Raw genomic sequence first — 14,909 nt, forward strand, 5'->3', positions numbered from 1 at the left:
TCTGAAAAATATGCAGCCAAGAATTCTTTATCCACTAAGGCTGTCATTCAAAATAGAAGAAGAGATAAAGAGTTTCCCAGACAAACAAAAACTAAGAGTTCATGACTACTAAACCAGCCCTGCAAGAAATTTTAAGGGTGACTCTCTGAGAGAAGAGATGAAACAAAACAAAAAAAGATCAAAAGCAACAAAGACTATAAAGGACCAGAGAACATCACCAGAAACTCCAATTACAGGCAACATAATGGCACTAAGTTCATATCTTTCAGTAGCCACTCTAAATGTCAATGGGCTAACAGCTTCAATCAAAAAACACAGGTTATCAGAATGGATGAGAAAGCAAGACCAACCTATATGCTGCTTACAAGAGACGTATTATAGACCTAAAGACACCTGAAGATTGTAGGTAAGGGGAAGGAGAATCATCTCTCATGACAATGGTCACCAAAAGAAAGCTTGAGTAGTCATACTTATTTATGGAAAACAAATTAGCTTTTAAAATACTGTAACAAGAGATAAAGAAGGGCATTATATCATAATTAAGGGATCTATCTACCAAGATCTTACAATTGTAAACATTTATGCCCCCAACGTGGAAAATATATAAATCAATTAATCACAAACATACAGAAATTCATTGATAATAATACCATAATAGTAGGGGACTTCAACACCCCACTTGCAGCAATGGACAAATCATGTAAACAGAAAATCAACAAGGAAACAATGACTTTGAATGACACAGTGGACCAGATGGCCTTAACAGATATATTCAGAACATTTCATACCAAAGCAGCAGAATACACATTCTTCTTGAGTACACATGGAACATTCTCCAGAATAGATCACACACTGGTACACAAATCATCCCTCAACAAGTATGAAAATATCGAGATCATATGGTGCATATTTTCAGACCACAATGCTATAAAAGTCGAAATCAACACAAGAAAAAAATCTGGAAAGACAACAAATACTTGGAGACTAAAGAACATTCTACTAAAGAATAAATGGGTTAACCAAGAAGTTAAAGAGGAAATTAAAAAGTACACGAAAACCAACGAAAATGAAAACACAACAGCCCTAAACCTCTGGGATGCACGAAAGGTGTTCATAAGAGGGAAGTATATAGCAATCCAGGCCTTCCTAAAGAAATAAGAAAGGTCTCAGATACACAACCTAATCTTATACCTAAAAGAACTGGAAAAAGAACAGCAAATAAAGCCCAAAACCAGCATAAAAAGGGAAAAAATAAAGATTAGAGCAGACATCAATGATATTGAAATTAAAAACAAAAACAAAAAACAAAAACAAAACAGTAGAACAGATCAATGAAACCAGGAGCTTGTTCTTTGAAAGAATTAACAAAATTAATAAACCCCTAGCCAGTTTGATCAAAAAGTAAAAGGACCCAAATCAATAAAATCATTAATGAAAGAGGAGAGATCACAACCAACATTGCAGAAATACAAACAATAATAAAAGAATATTATGAGCAATTATATGAGAACAAATTGGGCAATCTAGAAGAAATGGACAAATTCCTAAAAACATACAAACTACCAAAAATGAAACAGGAAGAAATAGAAAATTTGAACAGACCTATAACCAGTAAAGAAATTGAATCAGTAATCAAAAATCTCCCAGAATCAAGAGTCCAAGGCTGGATAGCTCTCCAGGGGAATTCTACCAAACATTTAAAAAAGACTTAACACCTATTTTTTGAAGCTGTTCCAAAAAATAGAAATGGAAAGAAAACTTCCAAAAAATTCTATGAGGCCAGCATTACCTTGATACCAAAACCAGACAAAGACCCCACTGAAAAGAACTACAGGCCAATTTCCTTTATTAACATGGATGCAAAACAACAAGATACTAGCAAACTGGATCCAACAATACATTAAAAGGATTATTTACCACGATCAAGTGGGATTTATTCCTGGGATGCAGGGCTGGTTCAATATCTGCAAGTCAACAAATGTCATACATCACATTAATAAAAGAAAGGATAAGAACCACATGATCTTATCAACAGATGCAGAGAAAGCATTTGACAAAATACAGCATCTTTTTTTGATAAAAATCATCAAGAAAGTAGGGATAGAAAGATCACAACTCAATATCACAAAAGCCATATACAAAAGACCCACTGCTAATATCATCCTCAATGGGGAAAAACTGAGAGCTTTCCCCATAAGTCCAGGAACACAACAAGGATATCCACTCTCACCTCTGTTATTCAATATAGTGTTGGAAGTCCTCATCTCAGCAATCAGACAACACAAAGAAATAAAAGGCATCCAAACTGGCAAGAAAGAAGTCAAATTTTCACTCTTTGCAGATGACATGATACTCTATGTGAAAAACTCAAAAGACTCTACCAAAAAAACTGCTAGAACTGATCCATGAATTCAGCAAAGTCACAGGCTATAAAATCAACGTATAGAAATCAGTTGAATTCTATTCACCAACAATATAGCAGCAGAAAGAGAAATCAAAGAATCGATCCCATTTACAATTACACCCAAAACCATAAAATACCTAGGAATAAAACTAACCAAGAGGTGAAAAATCTATACACTGACACTATACTGAAAATTATAGAAAGTTTATGAAAGAAATTGAACAAGACACACAAAAAAATGGAAAAACATTCCATGCTCATGGATTGGAAGAACAAATATTGTTAAAATGCTGATACTACCAAAAGCAAACTACATATTCAATGAAATCCCTATCAAAATAACACCAACATTCTTCAAAGAGCTAGAACTATCTTAAAATTTGTATGGCACCAGAAAAGACCCTGAATAGCCAAAATAATGCAAAAAAAAAAACCACAAACAAACAAAAAACAAAAACAAAAACCAAAAAAAAAAAAACAAAAACAAAGCTGGAGGCATCACAATTCTGGAATTCAAGCTATATTACAAAGCAATATTCATCCAGACAATAGGGTACTGGCACAAAAACAGATACACCAATCAATGGAACATAACAGAGAACCCAGAAATGGACCCACAAATATATGGCCAATTAATGAAAGAATATCCAATGGAAAAAAGACTGTCTCTTCAGCAAATGGTGTTGGGAAAACTGGATGGAAACATGTAGAAAGATGAACCTGGACCAATTTCTTTAACCATACACAGAAATAAACTCAAAATGGATGAAAGACCTAAACATAAGACAGGAAGCCATTAACATCCTAAAGGAGAAAACAGGCAACAACCTTTTTGATCTTGGCTGCAGGAACTTCTTATTGGATATCTTCAGAGGCAAAGGAAACAAAAGCAAAAATGAACTATTGGACCTCATCAAGATAAAAAACTTCTGCATAGCAAATGAAACAATCAGCAAAACTAAAAGGCAACTGACAGGATGGGAGAAGATATTTGCAAATGACATACCAAATAGAGGGTTAGTGTCCAAAATCTTTAAAGAACTTATAAAACTGAAAAACCCAAAAACAAATAATCCAGTGAAGAAATGGGTAAAAGGCATGAATAGATACTTTTCCAAAGAAAAAAAACATCCAGATGGCTAACAGACACATGAAAAAGAATGCTCAACATCACTGATCATCAGTGAAATACAAACCAAAACCACAATGAGATACCACCTCACACCTGTCAGAATGGCTAACATTAACAACTCAGGCAACAACAGATGTTGGCAAGGATGCGGAGAAAGAGGATCTCTTTTGCACTGCTGGTGGGAATGCAAGCTGGTGCAGCCACTCTGGAAAACAGTATGGAGGTTCCTCAAAAAACCAAAAATAGAACTACCCTATGACTCAGCAATTGCACTACTAGGCATCTATCCAAGGGATACAGGTGTGCTGTTTCGAAGGGGCACACAGCCCAATGTTTATAGCAGCAATATCGACAATAGCCAAAGTATGAAAAACTCCCAAATGTCAATCGACTGATGAATGAATAAAGAGATGGTATATGTAAACAATGGAATATTACTCACCCATCAAAAAGAATGGAATGTTACCATTTGTAATAACGTGAGTGAAACTAGAGTGTATTATGCTTAGCAAAATAAGTCAGAGAAAGACAAATATCATATGACTTTACTCATATGTGGAATTTAAGATACAAACCAGATGAAATAAGGGAAGAGAAGCAAAATACTATAAAAACAGAAAGACAAACCGTAAGAGACTCTTAAATACAGAGAACAAACTGAGGGTTGATGGCAGGGTGTTGGGTGGGGGATGGGCTAAATGGGTGATGTGCATTAAGGAGGATACTTGTTGGGATGAGTACTGGTGTTACATGTAAGTGATGCATCGCTAAATTCTATTCTGAAATCATTATTACACTGTATGTTAATTAACTTCGATGTAAATTTAAAACTAATAGTAATGATAATAATAAGAATAATAAATAACAAATAAAAACAAAGCAAAACAAAAAATAACATATGAGGTGAGGGACAATAGCTATGTTATTAAATGGCCTCTTACCCACAGGGTTTATGGATAGTATTATTTACCTTTGTGAAATTTATCTTTCTATTTATCTCAATGATTTTCAAATACAAGAGTAAAAATTATTGTCATATCCAGATAAGGTGTATATTATTATTCAAAAGAATTTATTTCTTCCCCTTTCTCTCCATGTAATTATGATGTTACTAAAATAATGAAATCAGCACTTTTAAAAATAATGCTTAAGAACTGATTACTCAGCAGGACCGTTTACAAGGTTAAAGTCATACGAAGGAAGCAAACAGAGTTCTACATCTATTTGAAGTGTGTTTATCTGCCTTCCTTTTCTCGAGGGAAATTTAAAAGGCATCCTCTCTTTAACACTCTTTTCCAGTCTTACACTTTTTAAACCATATATATTCCATTCTCAGGTTCTGATCTCATATTTACTAATGTATTGCTACCTACTGTTCACTTCTTGTGTGTCAGGTGGTTATAGAGTTCAGACCCTGGGAACACAGCTGCTTTGATTCCCAGATTCACCACTTACTCACTGTGTGACTTTGGCCAATTTACTCCATCTCTTTAATGCCTCAATTTACTCAGTATAAATCAAAATAGAACTTCTAATCTATGGAGTTAATGCATGAAAACTATCCAAAAAAAAAAAAAAAGGATTACTTTGTTGGTTAATTGCTCAATACATGTTGATTATTATTATTAAGATCATCTTTATTATCACCATCATACCTTTTTCATTTTCTTACATTTCTTGAGAGCTTATGCTATGTTACTCCACACAAAGCACTCACACAATAAAAATGTGTTAACTAGTTTTCCCACAGTTCATACAGGTCTGAAGAGGACCATGTGTGGGGAGAAGTGGAGAGAGGAGATAAAAAAGAACAGTCCATTCCACTCTTTTCCTACCTCCCTTAGTCCTAAACAATTTGCAAATAGCCAGAGTTCACCTACAAAGTGTTCACCTGCAAATAATCCTCAATCTACCTAGAGTTATTTGTTGCTATGAGGAGTAGTGGGAAGGGATGATTCTTCCATATTTTCTAGTATGTTCTTTTTCATATACTTAAATAGTAGACATAAGCAAAATATTTTCTTTCAATATAGAGTCCTGACATAAAAATAAGTCTTGCTGGTAGCAATTCACTTTCTAACTATGCTGCAGAAGCCAAGAGAGACAGAAAAGTTTCAGATCTAAACAACTGCATTGTTAGTCCTTTGCCTGACACCATATGAAGATTCTCCAGCTTCTTTACAAACAATTCCAGTCTCTTCAAATCAAAAGCTAAATCCACAGGGATAAATGTGCTTATAAAGCATCAGGCCCAGAGTCACCTATTCAAACAACAGTGCTTACACTAATCTTTTTACAGATAGATGTTGCAGCTTATGTACAAATAAAAACATAAAGCATTCCAAGAGTCATCATACAGAATGGTAGCTGGCATAGTTTGCCACCTGGGTCTCTCTCTGAGTCATCCAGGCGCACTCCCCTGTAGCAACAATGTATCAGCAATAAAGGATCTTAAAATGTGAGAGCATTCCTATGTATTCAACAGGCTTTTCCATACCCAAGAAAAGGAAAGCTTAGATTGTTATCTAGAAATCCAAGGCTTTAGAAAGATGTATCTTTTCTACCTGCTTAGGGCAAGAATTTCCACTGTCAAGGAACCACGTATAGAAAATGGAGTTCTTTGCTCATGAACTTCGCTCTCCTGTTCTCAGAATGTATCGCGATGATTATAGCCAAATTTTCAGATGTGGGCAGAGGAACTCATTAGTGTCTACAACAGATTTCTACAATCCAAGTGTGACCTTAATTTTAGGGTTTTTATTCTCCAAATGGCGTTTAAAAATGTTTTTTGAAGAAGAAAAAGGGAAGTTTTTTCACGGTATAGCGCACTAAATAATTACCTGGAGCAGTGCTTGCCATATGATGTGCTACACTGCTGTGGAATGTAGAATTAAACTGTTAGAGGCAGGGCCTGAAATCGCATTGGTAAGAAGTCCATTTAAACATCATTCTGTCCTGCTTAGGGCTTGGTGTAATGCACACTTACCACAAACCCAGTGCTTAAAATCTAGGAAAAACAATTTCCTATATATGCTGTTTCCCTCTCTCCCTTATTCCTTTAATAGCCAGAACAGCATAATGGGCCCCTGACTGCTTGTGGCTTGGCAGGTAGGCATTTCCAGCAGCTACTCCATAAATTGATTTCACTTAAGGGCAAAAAATAGGCTTAGTTCTTAAAAAGAAGAACATAATTGGCTTTGCTTTTTACAGAATCGTAATTATTTCAACTAGCTTTAGAAGTTAAATTTCTCAAAGTATCTGAAATGGAAAATGCAATTCCTAACTCGTTAGGCTTGAATTAGGATCTTGAGTCAAGGAGAAAGCACAAACAATCATGATTCTGGAATGATCAGATTGGACCCTGTCAGACACATGACAACATGGTAATATGGAGATAGGTAATGGAAGTAAAAGCTTTCCTGAACATAAAAACTAAAAAAAAAAAAAAAAAAAAAAATTCGGTTAGCCTTAAAAGGCACAGCCATTTATATCACAATACAGAAAAAACTGGGTCATTTGGATGGTGGAGTTAATCTGTATTTCAGAGCCAGATTTAAGGACAAAGCTAAGTCTACCATTTTATCTTGATTGAATTCATTGTTAATGATCTGTCCAGCCTAGTTCCGTCCTTCTGAGACTTTTGCCAATTTGGCCCCAAGGCTCTGCCTTCCAAATCCTGGAATGGTGGCTTCAAATAACTTCACTGTGATATGTGTTTGTGGATTCAGCCTGGTATTTCAGATTTGGAATTTATAGGCTTAGTTTTTCCCCATGATTCAGTAACTAATTAATGCTTCTTTTTAAAACAGTTAAAGAGTTGCTTTATCCATGTAAATCACATTACAGGAATTAGAAACCACGAATAAGTTTGCTTGAGTGGACAAAGCTGGCTTCATATGCAATTGTACAGGGCCTTACTCAAGAAGGGCCCCACACTTATTTTAAGGCTCTGTTGTTGCCATGTTAAACATCTTAATCATTTTTTTTTAATTTTTTTTAACGTTTATTTATCTTTGAGACAGAGAGAGACAGAGCATGAACGGGGGAGGGGCAGAGAGAGAGGGAGACACAGAATCTGAAACAGGCTCCAGGCTCTGAGCCATCAGCACAGAGCCTGACGCGGGGCTGGAACTCACGGACCATGAGATTGTGACCTGAGCCGAAGCCGGACGCTTAACTGACTGAGCCACCCAGGCGCCCCTCCTAATTATTTTTAACAACAGATCTGACACTTTTATTTTATAATGGGCTCTGAAAATTATGTAGCAGGTCATTTGAATGGGCAAGAACCTTTGCAATTAGATACAGATATGATTTTGAATCCTGGCTCTCCCTGTTATTACTGGGATGAAATTTTGTAAATTAGGTATAGAATTAAATACTGGATCTAGAAACAAAATGACTAGTTTTAAATCTTAGTTTCACTACTTCTGGTATTAGGACTTTGGCAAGTTTCCAAAACCCTTGAAGCCTTAGTTCCTTCTCTGATACATAAAGTCAATAAAAATATGAGTAGGAGAAAATTAATATAAAATTTTTAGAATAATACCTGGCACAGAGTGCTTAATGTTAGCTATTATTATCAATATCTTGGTCTCCTCATCTGTAAGAAGGAAGTAATAATAATACCTACCTACATGTATGTTGTTAAATGATACACACCTGGGGTGCCTGGGTGGCTAAGTTGGTTAAGCTTCCGACTTTGGCTCAGGTCATGATCTCATGATTCATGGGTTCAAGTTCTATTTCAGGCTCTGTGCTGATGGTTCAGAGCCTGGAGCCTACTTCGGATTCTGTGCCTCCCTCTCTCTCTGCCCCTCCCCTGCTCATGCTCTCTTTCTCTCTCTCTCTGTCTCAAAAATAACTAAACACTGAAAAAAATTTTTTAAATGGTACACACCCAATGTTTAGCATCGATTTTAATTTACAGTGTCCATGCAATAAATTTAATGCATTTATTTCTCCCCCAAAGAGGATATATTTGGTGTCCAATTCTAGATAATTTTTATTAGTCAATATTAAATGTTGATTTGGGATACCTGTAGCGATGCCTCAGTATATATATATATATATATATATATATATATATAAATTATTGAAAAGAATTAAAGGTGTTAAGAAGCCTTTTAAAAACAGACTAAAATTACAATTCATGCATATAATGAGAGGGAATTATTTTTTCGATGTTTATTTATTTTTGAGAGAGAGAGAGAGAGAGAGAGAGAATTAGTGGGGGAGGGGTAGAGAGAGAGGGAGACACAGAATCTGAAGCAGGCTCCAGGCTCCAAGCTGTCAGCACAGAGCTGGATGTGGGGCTCAAACCCACAAACTGTGAGATCATGACCTGAGCTGAAGTCAGACGCTTAACCAACTGAGCCACCCAGCCCCAGAAGGAATTATTTTTAAAATAAAATAAAACCTAAAACTATATGTTAAATATTATATACACAAATGTCATCTTACTGATTTCAGCAGCTATAACAGTTAGATTGTGCCATTGAGATAGTTCACGGTCAAGTGGCTTTGAAGTATAAAGGGATCCATTTCCAGAATGTATGTTAAAGATCCTGTCAAGGTCAGTATGGCGATCCAAGGAAAATCTGAACAAAAAAAGCAAAGAAAAATACATGGCAGTATTATCGGTTTGTAGGAGAAAATGTTGTAATGCGAACACACAGTAACATATCATAAGTTCATACAAGTACATAGTACTGATGTAGAACGAAGACTGTTTCATTGATTTATCTCACATACACCTGTGTGCATTGGTGCGTGTGTGCGCGCGCGCACACACACACACACACACACCCATCTCCACCTCCCTCTTCTTCCGGAGGCAGGAGCTGCCACTTTGTTCCACATTCAAACGCTGGTCTTCTGAATATTTGTGTTATTAAATCACTACCTATTGCCATATTCAACGGAACGTGAAGTACTTTTCCTACAAGATAGTTGGGATTACAGGTGGTTACAATACCAGTTGACTTTAGCCAGAAGCGGCGAATTCTGTTAGGGAATTATCATAAGGATCTAATGCAAAAACAAAATAGAAAGAAAGAATGAAAGGAAAGAAAGAAAGAAAGAAAGAAAGAAAGAAAGAAAGAAAGAAAGAAAGAAAGAAAGAAAGAAAGAAAGAAAAAGAAAGAAAGAAAAATTCCCAGAAGCATAGTCTTTTTCTTAGTGATGAAATTGGAGACAATATTATTTTCATTAAAAGAGTAGGTTATCATAACACCTGGGTGGCTCAGTTGGTTAAGCATCTGACTTCAGCTCAGGTCATGATCTTGCGGTTTATGGGTTTGAGCCCCACATCCAGCTCTGTGCTGACAGCTCAGAGCCTGGAGCCTGCTTTGGATTCTGTGTCTCCCTCTTTCTCTGCCCCTCCCCCACTCATGCTCTGTCTCTTTCCCTCTCAAAAATAAATAAACATTAAAAAAATTTTTTAAATAATAGATTACCAATTTAGGATGATATTCAGTAACTTCATGGTATGATACCCATGAAGCTTGAGCTTGTTAACCACATGTATCATTAAAAAAATGCATATATTTTGACAAGAGGTGTTTAAAAAAACAGAAAATTTTGGGAAAGGAGTTTTCACACATTTGTACCAAATAAAGTCTTGGTATATGTATAAAAAACCAACTATGCTGCAAATTGATTAAAGGCATTGTGTTGGGATTCATTCTAAAGCCTACTGCCAGGTTTATCAATCAGGTTGATATAGTTGGCATAAATCCCATTATTTGGGGGATTGTCAGGCAAGATTTAAGCTAGCTATACCCCTCATTGGTTCCTGCCGGTTCACAATACTAGTGGCTTACACATGCTTTATAGTGCCTGAGTTAGCCAGCATAATCCTCAAGTTATATTTAATGCTCCGTGTTAAAAAAAAAAGCAAAATAAAGGTAACAAGTCCTAAAGTAACATTCAGTTTTGGCATTTCTTTTCCTAAGCCACAGCTGTCATTTATTTTAATATTTTTATGAAACATAATTTTTAAGTGGTGTTTTGTGAGTGATAATACAAAATGATTTTTAAAGTGTCATAAAACTATTTTCTCTTTTGATGTTCCAAACTTGTATAATATTTCCAAAAATCCATTTAAATTTATAATCCTTATGCTGGGTTTTGAATAAACTGCATTAGAGGAATGACATATCTTGTCAATACAGCTAATGTGATTTTACTTTTGAGGATTGCTTATTGTAGATTTTTATTTTAAATCAGTTCTAAATGGAACAGGACAATAATTAACAAATCTCCTCAATAAGCTCTAGCCCTCTCTATTATCAAAATGTGAATTCAGTTTTGCATGCAAACAACATGTCTTCCCAGTCACACATTAATTTGTAAAACACTGAATCTCTATATCTGGAAAAATCATGAATTCTGTCTCAAGTTGACAAAGTTCTTTTACTCTAAAAGACTCAACATACCTTCCATACAAAAGTGCCTGTACTACCCATCTCTGCCACTTACCACGTTGTATTTGTAATTCCCTGCAACATCAGCATGTGAGTTACATCTCAAACAGGAAATCAAAGATGACAAAATCAAGCATCATTCTTGACAGAGTAGGCACTCAACGAATATTATTTCTCTTACTGAATCTTCCTCCCTAACAGACTGAGAACTCCTTGAGAAATATGTTCATATCTGATACGGGGATCCACAAGTATTTGTTAAATGAGAAAAAGAACAACTGACTTCCTTGACGTTCTGGCAAATAAGTTTTCTTATTTCTATAGAAATATGCCGTGAAGTTGCAATATGTAGATCAAAATTAAGCATTATTGTCCATGTCATATAATTTTATGTGTGTTTCATCTTACTTCTTATAATTTGGTTTTAAAAATAATTAAAAATTTAGGAATTATGTAAGATTATGTTAAAGATACAGAGAGATCCTAGTCCTTTTTCAAACATGACATAATTATATTTTCTGATTCTCTATTGGCAAATTTTGTGTGCTAATTTTCATTTTATTTTTTTAAAATCATTTCCAGAACAAACATTTAAGTAAAGCCCTTTGATTATTATATTAACATCTACACTATATGACATAAACAATTTAAAATGTCCCCAGTCCTATCTATTCCATAAATACATTGCATTAGTAAAACTATTATATTTCTGATTACACATATATATTTTTATTTTTATTTTATTTTTTTTTAATTTTTTTTAACGTTTATTTATTTTTGAGACAGAGAGAGACAGAGCATGAACGGGGGAGGGGCAGAGAGAGAGGGAGACACAGAATCTGAAACAGGCTCCAGGCTCTGAGCTGTCAGCACAGAGCCTGATGCGGGGCTCGAACTCAAGGACCGCGAGATCACGACCTGAGCCGAAGTCAGCCGCTTAACCGACTGAGCCACCCAGGCGCCCCACACATGTATATTTTTAAACTACATGGTCTATCAAGATTAATATCTCAAAATATTAAGTTGAATTTTCTATATCAAGTTAGCATTGATTCAATTATGCAACAACCTTTATGACATAGACTTTGTCATTAATAAGCAATAACATCATTAATTGTATTGCAATGATTGACATAAATGGAGTCGTTTCTTAGACTTGCATTCTGATTATATATTTTATTTTTGTTTCAAAAATCCACGGACATATTTTGACATATAATAACCATCAATCTATAAGAGGATGCAAAATCTCTTTCATTGTCTGGGTAATAGTTTACATTGCCACTTAACACCCCTGGATTTAAATTGAATTCTCCTTAGACATAATATATTTCTTTTGAAAAAGGCTACTTTGAAACCAGGAACACAGAACACAGCCTGTTAAAGTCAATGAAGAGCTAGGCCAAGAAAATGCTTGGACAGTATTTAATAGGTAAAATTAAGTATGTATATTGGCTATATAAAGCCTTCAAAGTTAAAAATATCCAAGAATGGATCCATTTCAATGAAGACAAATGGATTGGGGAAGAGGCAATTATGGGGAATTCATGCTGGCAGATGAGAGCTGTACATGATTGCCATGTATGTGATTTGTGATGCTGTATGTGAATGGAAGAAAATATTTTGGTAATTTGAAACCACATGGATGGATCTAGAGAGTATAATGTTAAGTGAAGTAAGTCAGAGAAAGACAAATACCATATGATTTCACTCATATGTGTAATTTAAGAGACAAAAGAAATGAACAAGGGAAAAAAAGGAAAAAGAGAGAGAAAAACCAAAAAACTAGAGAACAGATGGTCACCAGAGGGGAGTTGGTGGGGGGAGTGGGTGACGGGTGAAATAGGTGAAAGGGATTAAGAGTACACTTATCTTGGTGAGAACTGAGTAAGGTATGGAAGTGTTGAATCACTATATTGTACACCTGAAACTAATATAACACTGTATTTTAGCTACACTAGAATTAAAAAAAAAACATGAAAATAAAACAAAAATATTTAGATAAAGTTATGTAAATCAAGCACTAATATATATATGTATAAATATACACATATTATATATGTTATATATATGAAGACATATTATATATATATATATATAATATATTATTTCAAGTTACTTACTATATATATTATATATAATATGTCTTCACTTGAAGGTATGGCAGAACCTGTAGCAGTTTTAAGTTTGAGTTGAGTTAGAGGCACATGGCATACAAGATTTTTTTCTATTCTGCTGTTGTATACTTTGGAATCAAAGAAGAGTGTGCTTGGAAATTGTGTAATCATCATTTAAACTCTTACTTGACTAGTCCATGTGGAGCAAGGGGGAGGCATAATTAACCTGTTGAGAATTAGGGAAAAGAGTGAAATACAAAACACATGATATACTAATGGTTTAAAATGGCCATTTTGTCGGTAAATATTATATATAGATATCTGTATTTCTTTTTAAAATGATAGAACAAAATCAATAACAACTTTGAGTCTTTCTCATTTGTATGTGTTTATCATATTTCATGTGTTTTTGGGCTGCCATAGGAAAGCAAAGCAAAAATAAAAAGTGAAATTAAATTACTCTGATCTTTCTGGAATGCTCTATTTTCTTTACAAATATTTTTTTTGAAACAGCCAAAACAAAAACAAACAAAAACCTTCCCTTCTTTGATGGTAGGAGTACATGGGAGTTTCTAAAATGTATTTTCACTGAATTGTAACATTGTTGGAATCATATTCTTTTTAACTGTTACAACTCTCAACTTCTCATCTCATTTAATAACTGAAAGCACAAAGAAGTGATTCAGTTACATTGTAATAGCACAGCTGACACAGTGTCCTTTATCTGTACTGGGATCAGAAGAACAAATACCTTAAAAGATACAGGCAGATGATACAAGCTAGGTTTTAGGCTAAAAGGCATGATTTGAAGTGGAGAAAATTATAAAGCTGTGCACGCCATGCCCCAAAACATTCAGAGACAATTTACTTTAAACACTTGTGCTCCTCAGATTGATGTACAACTTACAGACAGACTCATATATTTCAGTGCATTAAATGCTATAAATAGAATTTCTTACTCTCTACATTTATTTCAATTCCCTTTCTTTCATCGGCAACATGGGCATAATTACCTAATGGGGCTAGAAGCGGAATCTGGGTCCCTTGCCATTACAGTACCAATGATCGTGCCCACTTCGATATCCTCATGAACTTCAAACAGGTAGGAGGATCTGCTAAAAACAGGAGGTTCATCCACATCTTCTACGGAGATTTTCACAATCGTTGTATCTTTAAATGGTCCCAGGTAATAAAAACGTGGGTCCACATGGGTATTTTCTGCTTCAACCTTCAGTGTGTAAAGTCTTCGGCTCTCGTAGTCAAGTGGCTGTGTAAGTAAATCATCAAATTAGAATGAGGGAAATTGGATTATATGTTCCTTTCAAGTTACAGTGTGATTTTCAAAGCCTGGTTGAATTTTGTCAAGTTGTTTATTAACAGAAAATAATTAAAAGTAATAAAAAGAATAATATACCTTTACATATCAGATAAGGTTCGATTATTACTTTTTATGCATTCAATGTGTAATACTTCAGAACATAGGAAAATTAGATTTTAAATATTGGAAATATTGAAAAGAACATTAAAACCTATGTTATAATGTGGTGACTCATTACAAACAATGGGCTGAGGGGCGCCCTGTGGCTCGGTCGGCTGGGCGTCCAACTTCAGCTCAGGTCATGATCTCACAATCCGTGAGTTCGAGCCCTGCCTCAGGCTCTGTACTGACAGCTCAGAGCCTAGAGCTTGCTTCAGATTCTGTGTCTCCCTCTCTCTGCCCCTCCACCACTCAAGCTCTGTCTCTGTCTCTCTCAAAAATAAATAAACATTTTTTTTTTTTAAATGGCTGGTAGATTGTGTCTGTGTTCATGTGTGCATGTGTGTGCATT

The 14,909-nt window shown here is 35.1% G+C and overlaps 1 protein-coding gene across 4 annotated transcripts in view; it reads right to left on the bottom strand.

Annotated features, from left to right (window-relative positions):
* Positions 1-14,909, bottom strand: part of LOC131504246 (cadherin-10) — a 210,178-nt gene that overhangs the window by 29,681 nt on the left and 165,588 nt on the right. For all 4 annotated transcript variants that reach the window (XR_009257886.1, XM_058716302.1, XM_058716311.1 and 1 more), the window contains exons 7-8: positions 14,094-14,347; positions 9,000-9,136 (exon numbers count right to left, since the gene is read on the bottom strand). Coding sequence is in view for 3 of the 4 variants with exons in the window: in XM_058716302.1 (XP_058572285.1) it covers positions 9,000-9,136; positions 14,094-14,347 (391 nt within the window). In the remaining variant the exon portion in view is untranslated. The remainder of the gene's footprint in view (positions 1-8,999; positions 9,137-14,093; positions 14,348-14,909) is intronic.

The sequence above is a fragment of the Neofelis nebulosa genome, chromosome 1 (assembly GCF_028018385.1).
Source record: "Neofelis nebulosa isolate mNeoNeb1 chromosome 1, mNeoNeb1.pri, whole genome shotgun sequence".
NCBI lineage: Eukaryota > Metazoa > Chordata > Mammalia > Carnivora > Felidae > Neofelis > Neofelis nebulosa.